At 47.7% G+C, this 15298-nt stretch overlaps 1 protein-coding gene across 1 annotated transcript; it reads left to right on the plus strand.

The window, feature by feature from the left end:
• On the plus strand, positions 1-11041 carry LURAP1 (leucine rich adaptor protein 1). Its single transcript, XM_060083152.1, has 2 exons — positions 1-198; positions 10520-11041. Exons 1-2 carry the CDS (start codon positions 1-3, stop codon positions 11039-11041), a joined length of 720 nt encoding a protein of 239 aa, XP_059939135.1.
• The last annotated feature ends 4257 nt before the right edge of the window (positions 11042-15298 follow it).

The following is a 15298-nucleotide window of genomic DNA, read 5'->3' on the forward strand; positions in this document are numbered from 1 at the left end:
ATGGAGGGGACTGCGGAGTCCCAGACGCCTGACCTGCGAGACGTGGAGGGCAAGGTGGGCAGGAAGACCCCTGAAGGGCTGCTCCGCGGGCTGCGAGGCGAGTGGGAGCCGGGAACCTCTGGCGCCCTGCTGCTCCCGGGGGCGCCTAGCACGGGCCACAGCCTGGGGGACAAGATCATGGCGCTGAGGATGGAGCTGGTGAGTGTGGGCTACACGGGCCAGGGGCACGGAGTCTCCAGCATGGGGCCGGAAGGGATGGACTCCCGTCCCCAGAGTTGGGCTGGAGAGGAGGGAGTTAAATTTCCCCGCCTAAGTCCTCAGGATTCCTATCAGATCAATCTTTAAGCCCTGGGGTCCATTAATTGCATTCCCCACGAGGGGTGAGTGGAGTATTGATGGGCCCTGAGCACTCGGGGTGGCAGGCTGGGGTTTTTTCAGTTGGTTTTTTTTTTTGCCAAATAATTGGGAGGGGAGAGGTGAGCATTGGGAAGCACTGAGAACCTAGCACAGCACAAATCTTCCCCCTCTCCCCTCACTTTGGGGCCACCTTTGCCCCCAGCCACCATTATAGGGCAACCAGTTTTTTCTCCTCTTGCAAACTGGGCCCAGGGTTTGTTCCTCAGAGGCTCCAGTATCCACCACAAGACTCAGCACAGAAGAGATCTGGGTGAAAACTGCCTGGGCTAGGGCCACTAAAAACATCCTCTTTCCCCAACATTCCCCCACACCCACTTAAAATATTTGGAAGTTCCTAGAACCTTAGCAGACACAGAGTAGCAGCACCTGCAGTGTTGGTCCCATCACTGCAGACTCAGTCTCCTTCCTACCAACCCCCAAGTACACTGGATATTTGAATCTCATCTGCACTTCCTTGGGGAGAAGAGGAGAAAACAGGCACCCAACCCCTTCCCTGTTGCTGCTGGTCTAGATTCAGAGCCAAAAGGGCAGTTGGGGCCTCCCAGGCTCCCTAGGGCCCTGATTCTGTTGAAGGGGGTGATTTACACCTGCCACCACTTTGCGGCCAATTCTAGGGAACTGAGGAATTGCCAGCCACTTTCTGGCCCAGAACCAGGAGCCCACAGTGAGTGTGTCAGCTAACAGGTCTTCCTGGAGCCCCACTGTGCCCAGCTCTGTGCCAGGCTGAGGGGTGTGTGTGTGTGTGTGCGTGTGTGTGTGTGTGTGTATGTATATGGAGGGGGTGCCTTGGGTGCCTTTGGGAGGGAGGTCATGGGCGCTACCTGACAGCCTGAGAGGCTGGGAGGAGAGATTTGTGGGCAAAGCAATCAGGAAAGGCTCCCTGGGGGAAGGATTTGAATGCCATATGTGCACTTGGCCTTGAAGTTTGGAAGCTATTGCCAAATTCTCCAGAGTAGGGCTGTAACTGTGCCCACCTAAGGGAGGGGTCTGGCTTTGCCTCACTGTACAAACTTTAGCTCAGGGCCCAGAAGGAGCTAACTTAGAATGTCTTGCTTTGGAAACTAACTTTCACCAAGTGCATGTGCCAGGTATCATGCTAAACATTTTACAAGATATTCTCTTAGTCCTCACAGAGATTTATTAGGTACGTGATATTTTATAGATGAAGAAACTGAGGCACAGAGAGGTTAACTAACTGCCCAAGTCATACAGAAAGTAAAAAGCAGAGCCAGGCTTTGAACTCAGGTGATTTGCCTACACTTTACATCTTCACCATTGAGACCTGCTTTGTGCCAGATGCATTAAATGCCTTTCATGTCACTGGAGTGAGAAAAGCAGTCATTATTTTCCCATTTCACAGAGCAAACATGCTTGCAGGTGTTAAGGGGCTTGCCTGAGCTCATACTGGGAGGAGCCATGCCTAGTCTCTCTGGCTCTAACTCTTTTCTCTCTTTGGTGCAGATTACCTGTTCGTAAACTTTAAGGGGTACATTTTACTTTTGATTGGGTCTCTCTGCATTCCTGACCTAGCCTGGCTTGGGGCCCAAGGCTGCCCACGAAGAACTCAAGGGAGGGAGCCTTCTGGGGTCCAGCACAAGGAGAGGCTCCCTATGTGCCCCACGGATTCCTACTCCATTCCTTTCTCCCTCCTCAGGCAGAGGTATCTTAGGTTTCTTTATGCACTCTGCCCTACACACTGGGTGGCACCCAGGGGGACAAGGGTGGGGCAGGGGGTTTCCCCTGGAGCCGCTTGTGGCAGAACTAGTCCAAGCCCTCTAAGTACTGTCCTTCAACTGTCCCTCACTCAGCTTTCCTGCAGGGAGGGGGCAGGCCTGCCCTTGAGGCCAAGGTCATCACTGCCTCTAGGCCTCTCCCTCCCCTACTCAAAAGTTGACTGAACCAGACAGACTCCGGGATTTGTGGGAAGGGGAAACAATGGCAACTTCCCCTACTTAATCCTCCCACCCAGAGAACTGTTGCTATGACAACCCACCCCCACAGAGCAGTTTGAGAAAAAGCTTTAGGCAAGGAGAGAGAAGGCATGGGTTCAAGTCCTGGCTCTGCTCCTAAATCATTTTGTGATCTTGAGCAGAGCCCTGACTCTCTTGGCCTCGGTTTTTCTACCTCCTGGGGGAGGGGGCGAGGGGAGAGAGGGGTAACAATAGTCTGGGAATCTCATTCTAAAACCAGAGAGCTAGGACTGAGATCTGTAGGCTTTTATCCCAGGGCTTGATTTAGATTGAGCCATGAGTGAGCCATACTTGTGATTTTAGGGCTGCTCAGAGGGTTTGCTGTGTACATGTTAAGGGGAAGAATGGGGAACCTGAATCCCCCTGGGAAGAGGATTGGGTTGGAGTGGCCTCTGAGGCTGCATCTCTCCTGAGCTGTTTATCCCCTTTCTGTTTCCAAAGAGATGGTGTGAAATGACTATTTCTTTTTCTGGCAAGAAAGCCTTGCTTTCTTCTATTCTGGGCAGTGATGCTGTCACAGTCAGGGAATCCCACTGTCACAGGACTATAGAATCTGGTCCTCAGATTCATTTGCCGCCAACATGATAAAACCCAGCCCCCTGAACCCTGGGATTAGCAGAGGGACCAAGGATAGTAAAGGCAAGAGAATCATAGAACTGAATCTGACCTACCCAATCCTAGGCTAAGCACCATAAACGAACTGGGCAGGACCTGCTGCTCTCAGGGTGCTCATAGCCTGGGTTAGGGAAGAGAGAGACAGACTAGCCACTCTGGCACAGGTGCTGTTGGAACTCAGGGAGGACTTTCTGGAAGAGTCTTCATTATAGAGTGACATGGTCAGATTTGTGCTCTGGAAAGGCACAACTGAACTGGAGAAGACAAGCTGTTTCTTCTGGTTGGAATGACTCTCCATGGCTTTGTCTGGCTAAGTTCCACTTGACCTTCAAGTCTCAGCTCATGTCCTTTATTCTAGGAAGCATTTCCTTACTCCTCTGGTTATGGTCCTCTAGGTACCCACAGCTCTCTGTCCAGCATTTGCATCCCCTGGCATTTTCTGCACTGCATTTTAAGTGCTTGTGTCATTGTCTTATCTTAACCCACTAGACTGTGAACTCTCTGAGGGCAAGAAATGGTGTCTTTTCTTGCTTTATCTACACAATGCCATGCCTATAAGAAACACTCAATAAATATTGTTCCATGACTGAATGGCTTAATTCCACCTTAAGGAAGTGTAGGGAAGACTTCCTAGAGGAGGTGGCATTTGAGTTGTGCCTTGAATAAAGTCAGTGGGAGTTCCAGTTCAAGATGGCACATTAAACACATGCATTTACCTCCATTCCCCCCTGAAACTCCACTAAAAGCCAGTAGAAAGATTATTCTTAAAGCCATGAAGCCATTATGATAAGAACAGGAGAGAATATGATAGGAACAAAATTTTGGAAGCTGAAAGCAGAAGGAAGAGTAGTAACTAACTTAGTAGACTTGAAAAAAGCAGAAATCCAAGCCAGCAATGAGGAAGGTTGAAAAGCAACCCATTTTGCACCTCAAAGGTCTCAGGAGTTGGTCTCAGATATTTCTAGATCTGAGGGTGCAAATAGAGCTGAACACAAAAGGGTTGATGAATGTCTGTTTAAGCATCATACTCGGGGGCTTCCCTGGTGGTGCAGTGGTTGGGAATCCGCCTGCCAGTGCAGGGGACATGGGTTCGAGCCCTGGTCCAGGAAGGTCCCACGTGCTGCAGAGCAACTAAGCCTGTGTGCCACAACTACTGAGCCTGTGCTCTAGGGCCTGTGAGCCACAACTACTGAGCCCGTGCGCCTAGAGCCTGTGCTCCGCAACAAGAGAAGCCACTGCAATGAGAAGCCCACACACCGCAACGAAGAGTAGCCCCTACTCACCGCAACTCGAGAAAGCCTGCGTGCAGCAACGAAGACCTAATGCAGCCAAAAATAAATAAATTTAAAAAATACTGGTTTTCATTTATATTACTGATATAAAATTGGGGAAAAAAATCATACTCAGGGGACTTCCCTGGTGGTCCAGTGGTAAAGAATCCGCCTTACAATGCAGGGGACTTAGGTTCAACCCCTGCTCAGGGAACTAAGATCCCACATGCCGCGGGGCAACTAAGCCCACGTACCACGACTACTGAGCTCGCGCACCTCAACGAGAGAGCCCATGTGCTGCAAAGTACAGAGCCCACGCACTCTGGAGCCCATGCACCACAACTAGAGAGAGAAAACCCACGTGCCACAACTAGAGAGAAGCCTGCACGCCGCAACGAAGAGCCCGCGTGCTGCAACTAAAGACCCGATGCAGCCAAAAATAAATTAAATAAACATATAAAAAAATCTTTAAAAAAAAGAAAAATTTTTTTTAAAAAGTGACTTACTTGGTGGCGGAGTGGTTAAGAATCCACCTGCCAATGCAGGGGACATGGGTTTGATCTCTGATCCAGGAAGATCCGACATGCTGCAGAGCAGCTAAGGCCGTGCGCCACAGCTACGGAACCTGCGCTCTAGAGCCTGCGAGCCGCAACTGCTGAAGCCTATATGCCTAGAGACCATGCTCTGCAACAAGAGGAGCCACCGCAACGAGAAGCCTGCACACTGCAACGAAGAGTAGCCCCCACTAGCCACAACTAGAGAAAGCCTGCATGCAGCAACGAAGACCCAACACAGCCATAAATAAATAAATAAATAAACAAACAAATAAATAAATAAAATTTATTTTTAAAAAAAAGCATCATAGTTGGGACTTCCCTGGTGTTCCAGTGGTTAAGAATCCGTCTTGGGGCTTCCCTGGTGGCGCAGCGGTTGATAATCTGCCTGCTAATGCAGGGGACACGGGTTCGAGCCCTGGTCTGGGGGGAATCCCACATGCCGCGGAGCAACTAGGCCCATGAGCCACAACTACTGAGCCTGCGCGTCTGGAGCCTGTGCTCCACAACAAGATAGGCCGCGAGAGTGAGAGGCCCACACACCACAATGAAGAGTGGCCTCCACTTGCCACAACTAGAGAAAGCCCTTGCACAGAAAAGAAGACCCAACACAGCAAAAATAAATAAATTAATTACTAAACTCCTACCCCCAACATCTTAAAAAAAAAAAAAAAAAGAATCCATCTTGCAATGCAGAGGACGCCGGTTCAATCCCTGATTGGGGAACTAAGATCCCACATGCCGCGGGGCAGCTAAGCCCACGCACCACAACTAGAGAGCCTATGTGCTATGGAGCCTGCGTGCCACAGCTAGAGAGAAACCCACACACTGCAATGAAGAGCCCGCGCCACAGTGAAAGATCCTGGCGTGCCACATCTAACACCTGACGCAGCCAAAAACTAAATAAATAAAATACTAAAAAAAAAAAAAAAAAAAAGAATCATACCCTAAGAATCCCTCCCCAACTGGGCAACCAAGTGCCCACAACTCCTTTATCATCGCAGAAGACTGGAAAGTAAGTTTTGGAAAGAATAGAACAGAAGGAAGGGAGGAAGGGGAAGGGAAGAAGACTGGAAGGCAGGAAGGAAGAGAGGGAGGGAGGGAAGGAGGGAAGGAAGGAGGAAAGAGGAGAGGAAGGGGGGAGAAAACAAAGCAGGAGAAGCATTTTTAGTATGAAAAATTTTGTTTAATACATTTAGTTTGGTCACGTACTACATGGTTTCACTGTTAATAAATTTGTCCCCAGCACGAAATAATTGAAGATGATCTCTTTTATCCTGTGTCATTAATAGTCTGTGCAGTCTGTGGTACTTCAGTTATTTATGTCCACATCTCCTTACTGAAACTGTAAGCTTCTGTTAAGCAGGGAGAGTTTCTCCATTATCTTTGTAATTATTGAAAATCCAGGTACCCAATAATCATTTGTTTAATTGAAGTCAACAAATATTCTTCCAAATGTTGTGATGTTCTTCCAAAAACACAAATAATTTCAGGTACAAAATTTTCTGTGCTTATGCCATAGTAGATAAGTTAACCATAGTAATGTGTAAAGCCAAATAGCTACCATTTATTGATTGGTGAATACTTGTCAGGCACTATGCTATGCCCGTTAATGCTCCTTCTATTGCTGAAAATAAACCTTTAAATTAGATAGTATCCTCTTTTTACAATGAAGGAATGATGGTTTAAAGGGAAAAAATATTCCAATTTCATATGACTCATTAATGGCAAAACTGGAACTTGAATCCAGGTCTGTTTAATTCCAGTGCCTATATTTTTCTCAGTGTAGAAATACTTGGTCTGATTTCTGGCTTATCATTGTAGGTGTGACTAAAGCAGTTATTTCCTGAATAATTCAATAAACATTTATCAAGTAATATATATTTAAAAAATAATAGAACCAAAGGTCTCCAGGTTGGGAGACACGAAGCAAAGTTTGAGAGCAAGAGGGATTAAGTTAAAATATACTAAATGCTATGTAATACCCCTCCCAGCCTTTTTACTTGGCTCCCAGAACATTGGCAGCTTTGCTTACATTATACTCTCTAGATGGGTATAATATAGTGAATGTGATGTACCCAAGAAAAAAAAAACACACACGCAAGGTACTACCTACAGGCCTTACCCAATCAGACATCCTAGCAAAATAACCCTTAGTGAGGTTCAGAGCTGGCAAGCCTCAGGCACAGAGTTTCCAATCAGCTTTTTAGAGACCACTCTGAAGTATAAGCAGCAGCTAAAGATTGTAAGACATCTGATGAAGCCCTTTAACTATATAGACCTATACAAACAGAAAAAAGAGACTTGAATAAAATGGAGATAATTCAGGGAAATAAGAACTTAAACAATCATTAATTATATTCTTAAAGAGATGAGATAATATTGCAGCCATGAACAAAAACAGGAAGTTATTAAAAAAACATTCAGAGAACTAGAAATAGCTCTTGGAAATAAAAACATGATAGGAAAAAAATGAAAAACTCAATAGAAGGGTTGATAATGTTGAAATATTTCACAAACTAGAGTACCTATAGGGAGAGATGGAAGAGAAAAAAAATAGAGGATCCTTTCAGGGTGCCCTCTATCCAAATAATGGTATTTCCAGAAAGAACAAAAAAACATATATTGGAGGAGAAATAATCATCAATGAAATAATTAAAGAAAATCTCCAGAACTGAAGTTCTGAGTTTACAGATTAAAAGAGCCCAACAAGGGCTTCCCTGGTGGTGCAGTGGTTGAGAGTCCGCCTGCCGATGCAGGGGACACGGGTTCATGCCCCGGTTCAGGAAGATCCCACATGCCGCGGAGCAGCTGGGCCCGTGAGCCATGGCCGCTGAGCCTGCGTGTCCGGAGCCTGTGCTCCACAACGGAGAGGCCACAACAGTGAGAGGCCCGTGTACCGCAAAAAAAATAAAAATAAAAAGAGCCCAACAAGCGACGAATTCAGTGGATGAAAACAGAATCACACCATGGCAAATTACTGTGATAATTTAGAAAACTGGGCACCAAGAGAAGATCCTAAGAACTTCTAGAAAGAGTGGGAAGGTGGTCACATACAAAGAATCAGAAATCAGAATGGCATCAGACTTTTTAAGTGTAACACTGAAAATTAGAAGACAATGGAACAATGCTCTAAATTCTGAAGAAAAATTATTTTCAACCTAGATTTCTATACTCAGCTGAACAGTCAACAGTGTGAGGAGCAAATAACATTTTAAAGCATGTGAAGCTTCAACAAATATACCTCCTATGCAGGTATAGTCTATGCAGACTTTATCAGGAAGCTACTGGAGGAAAAGCACCACACACATGAAGGAGTAATCAATAAAGAAGATCTGGGATCCAGCAAACAGGGATCCAACTCAGGAGAGAGGCAAAGTTGAATCCCCAAGGTGATAGTGAAGGGAGATCTCTGGAGGACAGTTGTGCAGCAGGGACAGATTGGAGCAGATCAGAAGGCTCCTAAAGAGCTGCCTCTAAGAAGATGGAATAGATAGAACATATGTTGCATTTAAAAGCCTTGAGAGGGAAATTCAGACAACTGGGAGAGAGTTTAGGGATGACTTACTGATAATGATATACCAAACTAAGCAAAATAGTAGCAGTAGTAATAATAATAATTATTATTATCTAAAAAGGAAAACTTAAAGTTATAAGAAAGGAAAAGTAACCATAGTAAACCACATGGCTTAGCTGTGAATAGCATTTCCAAATCCTAATAAGGTAAATGCTGAATAATTAATTTTATTGCATATATTGGGCATGTGGGGAGATGGGAAGGGTATGAGATGGCAGTGGAGTAGGGAGTAGCATGAAAGAGTTAAATCCTTAAACTTCTATTGTGTGTGAAGTCAATAGAAAATACCTAAAACTTAAAAATCAATAAGCAGTTATTTGGGAATTAGAAGGTAAGTACTGAAATAAACAGCTGAAAAAGCGATAGTAGCTGGCTTTGGAAAGTGGGATTTAGGACTAGGATGGGGGAACTGTTACTTTTCATAATAAATCTTTGAGAACTGTTTGCTTCTTTAATCTATTACATCTATTACTTTTATTAAAAGTAAAGGTAGGGAATTCCCTGGTGGCGCAATGGATAGGACTCCGCACTCCCAATGCAGGGGGCCCAGGTTCAACCCCTGGTCAGGGAGCTAGATCCCACATGCATGGCGCAACTAAGAGTTCGCATGCCACAACTAAGGAGCCTGCATGCTGCAGCTAAGGAGCTGGCAAGCTGCAACTAAGAGGCCAGCGAGCCACAACTAAGGAGGCTGCATGCTACAACTAAGGAGCCAGCAAGCCACAACTAAGGAGCCCGCCTGCTACAACTAAGTCCTGGTGCAACCAAATAAATAAATAAATATTAAAAAAAAAAAAAAAAGGTAAACCTAGGACTTCCCTGGCGGTCCAGTTGTTGACACTCTATGCTTCCACTACAGAGGCTGCAGGTTTGGTCTCTGGTCAGGGAGCTGGGACCCCACATGCTGCACAGTGCAGCCAAAAAAAAAAAAAAAGTAAAGCTAAATAAAATGAAATTTTAAAAGTTGTGTGTGGCAGGACCTGGGGTTCCCACAGAAATATGCTAGAGGTGAAGTTAGAGGGATGGGCAAGAGCTGTATTATGACAGGCTTTTGAATACCTGCTGCTAAAGTGCTTAGATTTTACTCTCTAAGAGCAGTGCAAAGCCTGAAAAGGTTCTTGAGCAAGGGAGGGACAAGTTCACACTTGTGCTTGGGGAAGATAACTCAGTGCATCTGAGCTAGAAGGGACCCTAGAGATTACCCAGTAACTCCCAGTGCAGACAAGGAGACTGGTGTATAGTAGAGGGAAGCCCCGAATCCCCAGCCAGTGAGATTCTGACCCTTTGAAGCTCTAGCCAACACTTCCCTCCCAGGGCAGCTGCTACCAACATCCTGAAGGAGGACCAGGTTAGCGCCTTCTTTACCCCACCAGCTCCTGCCTCATTTTGGCCCAGTCTACTTCCCAATTAACACTTGGCTGCCTATCAGGCTACTTTTTTTTTTTTTTTTTGAGGTATGCGGGCCTCTCACTGTTGTGGCCTTTCCCGTTGCGGAGCACAGGCTCCGGATGCGCAGGCTCAGCGGCCATGGCTCACGGGCCTAGCCACTCCACGGCATGTGGGATCTTCCCGGACCGGGGCACGAACCCATGTCCCCTGCATCGGCAGGCGGACTCTCAACCACTGCGCCACCAGGGAAGCCCCAGGCTACCCTTTGGATGACTGCTTCTAAGTCTTACTGGTGAATCTGTACTGGTTCAATAGTTAATACCCTATCTGTGAAGTTCAAATCTCAGTAGGATTGGATTTTAGTACTTAACACTTACTGAGATTTTACTCTGTACCAGGCACAGTGCTCAGTGCCTAGAAAACAACATCACAAAATTCTCCCAGCCACCCTATGAGGTGAGTGACCTAACCCTATTTCATAAACAAGGAAACCCAGGCTCAAAGAAGGTAAGAAAGTTGCCCACAGTCATATAGCTAATCAGTTGTAGAGCTGAGATTTTAAACAGCAGTTTCTCTGCTTCTAAAGCCTACACTCCAAACCATTCTATTTCCATGCTTCTTGAAAGTGAAGCATAGTTGGTTGGATCACAAGGTAGAGGCCTCTAGAAACACTGGGGAAACCCGTGGCCCAGAACCTGGAACTGATTCCTTCTCCCACTCCCCTAGGCTTACCTGCGAGCCGTCGACGTGAAGATCCTACAGCAGCTGGTGACCTTGAACGAGGGCATTGAGGCAGTGCGCTGGCTGTTGGAGGAGCGGGGGACGTTGACCAGCCACTGCAGCAGCCTCACCAGCAGCCAATATAGCCTGACAGGCGGGAGCCCAGGCCGTTCAAGGCGAGGCAGCTGGGACAGCCTGCCAGACACCAGCTTCACTGACCGGCTGGACAGTGTCTCCATTGGCAGCTTCCTGGACACAGTGGCCCCCAGCGAGCTGGATGAACAGGGCCCTCCAGGGGCTCCCCGTCCCGAGATGGACTGGGCAAAGGCTATACCCGGTGGGGAGAGGACCAGGACTGAGGTGGACCTGACAGCCACCAGGCTAGGAAGCTTGAGGGCTGTATGGAAGCCCCCAGGGGAGGGGCTCCAAGGTGGACCTCCTGAGCCACCAGAGGATGAGAGTACCAAGCTGGGCTTTGAGACCCACTGGTACTGGGGCCAGTGCCAGGATGATGTGACCTTCCTGTAACAACTCTTCCACCCTTTTGTACACCTATGGCTCTTTCATCGCTAGGCCCTGGTCTCCCTCAAATTTATTCTCCCTCAGTCTGGGATTAGGAAGAGGCTGCATTGAAATCAGTTACCATGGAAACCTGGCCTCACCATCTCTCTGGTCCCTGGGGAGGCTCTGCCTTTATCCTTCAATTATAGGGTCCTTAGAGCTATTTTCATGGTTACGTTGACTCTAGAGGCTTGACCTGTGGCTCCAGGTGTGATGGTATCTCTTCCCCTTTCCTCCCAACTGGGATTTGATGGTTTAGCATCCCTGCGAGATCACTGATGAAGAGATGGGGGTATAATTGCCTCACCCAACATCTAGGAGCCTTGGCTCCCCTCTTGGCCAAGATGGAGGGTTGTGGAGGGACATGGACATTCAAGGCCAACCCTCCATGGATTGGCCCTCCCAGAAGCCTTTGGGGTTGGTAGAGCCACCCCTTCCTGTCTGATGAGTGATGTCATTTCCTGCCAGGATGGATTAGCCTTTCCTCTGTACCAGTCTTTTAGTGATGATAGGTCAGTATAGGGGTGTCTGAGCCCCTGCTGCTAAGTGAGACCGTATCATTTATTCTCCCTACCATTACTTCTTGTGAGTGGGAACATGCCACCCTCCTCGCAGGAAGGTTTCTCAGTCAGATGTTTGTACTTCTTCTCAGAGAGGTTCTTAGTATTTAAACGGGGAGTTCTCATTTTATCCTAGGGATTCTCACTTCCTCTCTGACCACACGCCTGTCTGCTGCCAGCATTCCTATATCTGTGCTTTTAGGGAGGAAACTGCTAGGAGCCTCCACCTACAGCTCTCAAAAGTCTGTTTGGCCTGCCCTGCCACAGTCCCCTGTCTCACTCTGTCCCTGGGTTGCCCCCATTCTTGTATTCTGGCTCCAAATCTGTCCGCCAGGAGGTTCAGCCTTTGTGTCTCCACACCTTCTTGGTTTCCACTTTGGGCCTCAGACCTTTTATATGCAGATGAGTTCCTCAGCCTTCTCTCTCCAACGCTGATGGGAGCCAGAGGGAGGAGAAGCTTGGGGTGTACCAGAATCTCCGAAAGGGGGAGGTATCTTCTCAGATCCCGTGATTCCCCTGCCCCCATCCTGCCCCAGACCTTCCACCATTTGGTTACTAGGATGCCTGCCTGAGGCCAGGACACAAGGAATCCCCTTGTCTGGGTTACAATGGGGGGTGTGGCAGAGAAAGACAGAGGCTCTTTGGTCCTAGGGCCCACATCCTGGGAGGGGGGAGAGTAGGAGGGAAAGTCTGCTTTCCTTTCTTCCTTAGAGCAAGCTTTAGACTCCCCAGACCTGCAGAGGGAGCAGGGCACTGGCTCTGGGCCTGGGTCCCAGGGCCCTAGTGAATTACACTAAAGGAGGGACTCGGAACCTGCCAACCTGGGGCTCAGGGAGGGGACAGGCCCAGAGAGAGGGTGGGGACAAAGGCTGTGGCTGAAGTCAGAGTATGAATTATTGGAGGTTAACCCTTTGAACCCCAGGTAACTGCCCCTATGTTGGTCCCTGTCTTTCCTGGGCCCTGAAACTAGATTATTGGAAGGCAAAAAGGAGAAAAAAGGATGTCAGGTGATCCTTGCCTATTTGCTGTGCCCTCGTGAGTTGGAGGAGTCTTCCTCAAATCCTGGAATAACTCCTGCAGTTTCTCTACTTTTCATTCTATGCTGAGGAAGGGACGGAAGCCAAGTTGATTATCTCCAGTTCCCCTAAACTCCTCAAGTCTGGTTCTGCAACCCCCCACCCCAATCCTTTTGGGGCAATACATTTCCTCCTCTCCTCTCAAACTGATTGAAATCTCTAAAGAATATCCGTAAGTCTCTTCTTTGCTGCCCACCAGCCCTCTCCTTACCCCTCTGGGTCTTGGGGCTCCTGACCTCCCCTCAGGCTGGGAATTCAAATACCCTTTCCCAATACCCTGACTGTTGCCATTTTGTGGTGACTTATGGGTAACTACCTTTCCACTTGGAACTCTTGTATTCCTTTTCAAAGCTTGCTTATTCATTTAATCTGTAAACTTCTGAGCTGAAGAGGTTGTCCGCCCTCTTGTGACCATTATGCACCATTGCTGGAATAGCTGGGTGAAACCTTCAGGCTCAAATATAGCCTTAAAGAAGACCAGCCCTCTCATTGCACAGACCGGTTAGAGAGACAGGCCTACAGAAGGCAGAGACTTTACCAGTGTCACCCATGGTAAATCTGTGACAATGCTCAGGTTAAAGAACCCAGATCGCCCGCCTGCCTGCCTGCCTGCCTGTCCACCCACAATTCCATCACTTGGCCAGACTGTTTCCCCACCCCACCCTGTCACCACCCAAGCCCAAAGGATCTGAAAGCAATTTTCTCCCTGTTTTAATAGGTTCTTACCCCACCCTAGAGAGGCAGCTCGGTATTTAGAGAAAGAGCCACAGGCTCTGAGGAAAGAGACCCTTGGACCAGGATTGGGTAAAGGGTGCATTAATATGGACCACAGATATAAGGAAGATCAATCTTGGAACAACTATTTTTCTGGGAAGGTAGGGTGAGTAGGCCCAGACATCATGGGGGCAGAATTCAACATTCCAGACCTGGACGTGAGAAGCAGGGGATAGGGGTGGGAGATGAGAGATAAAGAGATCCAGTTGGGTCCTGTGGAGTTGGGGAGCTCCAAAGTCAGGGGATTACAACTCAGTTGGACTGGCATCTGAGGGTATTGAGGAGTTGCAGAGGTGGGTGAGTGGGGCTGCCTGGGAACTCCAGGTAGCCTGGACATCCCATCTCAATACCTTAGACTCCATTTCACTACTAGAGAAGCCCAGGAACTCTGGTAAGCACACATTCTTGGTCCCTCCTACGTGCCTCTGGACTGACTGTTTAAGGCTTAGCTCTCCTGTTAGTTTAGACCTTTCTGAGTTATGAGGAGGACCTGTTTAGGAGCTCAAAGAAGAAAAGGGTGAAAAGGGAGAGAGAGGCAGAGAGACAAAAGAGAATGGGATGAAAATGGAGGCTTGAAGATATGATGAGAGGGAGCATACTATCCTCCAAGTGGGCTGGGGACTTGTCAGGGCTTGGGGTAAAGGCAGAGATGACAGAGCTCTTGGCAGCTGCAGAAACAGTGCCTGGGAGTATAAGGGGTGGTGCTGGCTGGGATGAGTCCACCAAGGAGATGAGACCATGTGAATGGGCAAGTGTAAGAGCCTGCATTTAGGATGCGGTGGTGAACTTGAGCACTGGACTGACTGGAAGCTCAGTGGCAGCTTAGGTGAGAAATGCTTGGATCTTGCATTGGATGCAGGCTCACTCTGTGCATGGTGCCAGGCACATACTGGATGTTCAGTGATACCTGTTGAATGAATGGAGAAATGAATGTAAACCCACGAAGAGATGTGACTTATAATTTTAAAAGTGGTTAAGTAGGTAGTAATAGGTAATTTTAAGTATTATTCCATTTAATTCTTAGCAACACTGTACAATGAATTATTAACAGATCATAAGTGAACTATGGTAGGAACCTACGTCAGTCTGACTGGAGGGGCTTCCAGGAAGTCTTCTCTGATTCCCCACTCCCCTCTCTCACAGACCTTACGCTTCTAGAAGAACAGGTTATGCTGCCCAGCAGCAGGGCCAGTGTACATGTTTCCTATTGCTGCTGTGACAAACTTAACGGCTTAAAAACAACACAAATGTGTTATCTTACAGTTCTGGACGTCACAAGTCCGAAATCAATTTCACTGGGTTAAGTTAAAAGTTAAGGTGTTGGCAGGCCTCTTCTGGAGTCTCTTCTGGAGACTCTAGGGAGCAATCCATTTATTTGCCTTTTCTAGCTTCTGGAGGCCGTTTGCATTCCTTGGCTCATGGTCCCTTCCTCCATCTTCAAAGCTAGCAGCATAGTATTTCTCCTCTCTGACCTCTGCTTCCATTCTTACATCTTTCTCTAATTCTGTCTCCTCTTAGGAGGATTACTTTGTGATCACATATCCTTGTGCTTACATTGGGCCCACTGGGATAATCCAGGATCATCTCCCCATCTCAAGATCCCTAATTTAACCATATCTTCCAAGTCCTTTTTGCCATATAAGGTAAAATATTCTCAGATTCTGGGGATTAGGACTTGAACATCTTTGGAGGAAGGACCACTATTCAGCCTTCCACAAGCAGAGATGGAGGGTGGGCAGGAGGATGCATCCACACCCAGAAGGAGCCTCTATGCTTTGTCTAGCCTCCTTCGGCCTGGAGTGAGAGGTGGTGCC

Source organism: Mesoplodon densirostris, chromosome 2, assembly GCF_025265405.1.
Source record: "Mesoplodon densirostris isolate mMesDen1 chromosome 2, mMesDen1 primary haplotype, whole genome shotgun sequence".
Classification (NCBI taxonomy): Eukaryota; Metazoa; Chordata; class Mammalia; order Artiodactyla; family Ziphiidae; genus Mesoplodon; species Mesoplodon densirostris.

Bases quoted from the DNA above. Each gene is read 5' to 3' on its own strand.
- LURAP1 (XM_060083152.1), top strand. From the start codon at position 1: ATGGAGGGGACTGCGGAGTCCCAGACGCCTGACCTGCGAGACGTGGAG. The intron at 199-10,519 runs GTGAGTGTGGGC...CCACTCCCCTAG, and splicing joins TGGCGCTGAGGATGGAGCTG to GCTTACCTGCGAGCCGTCGA.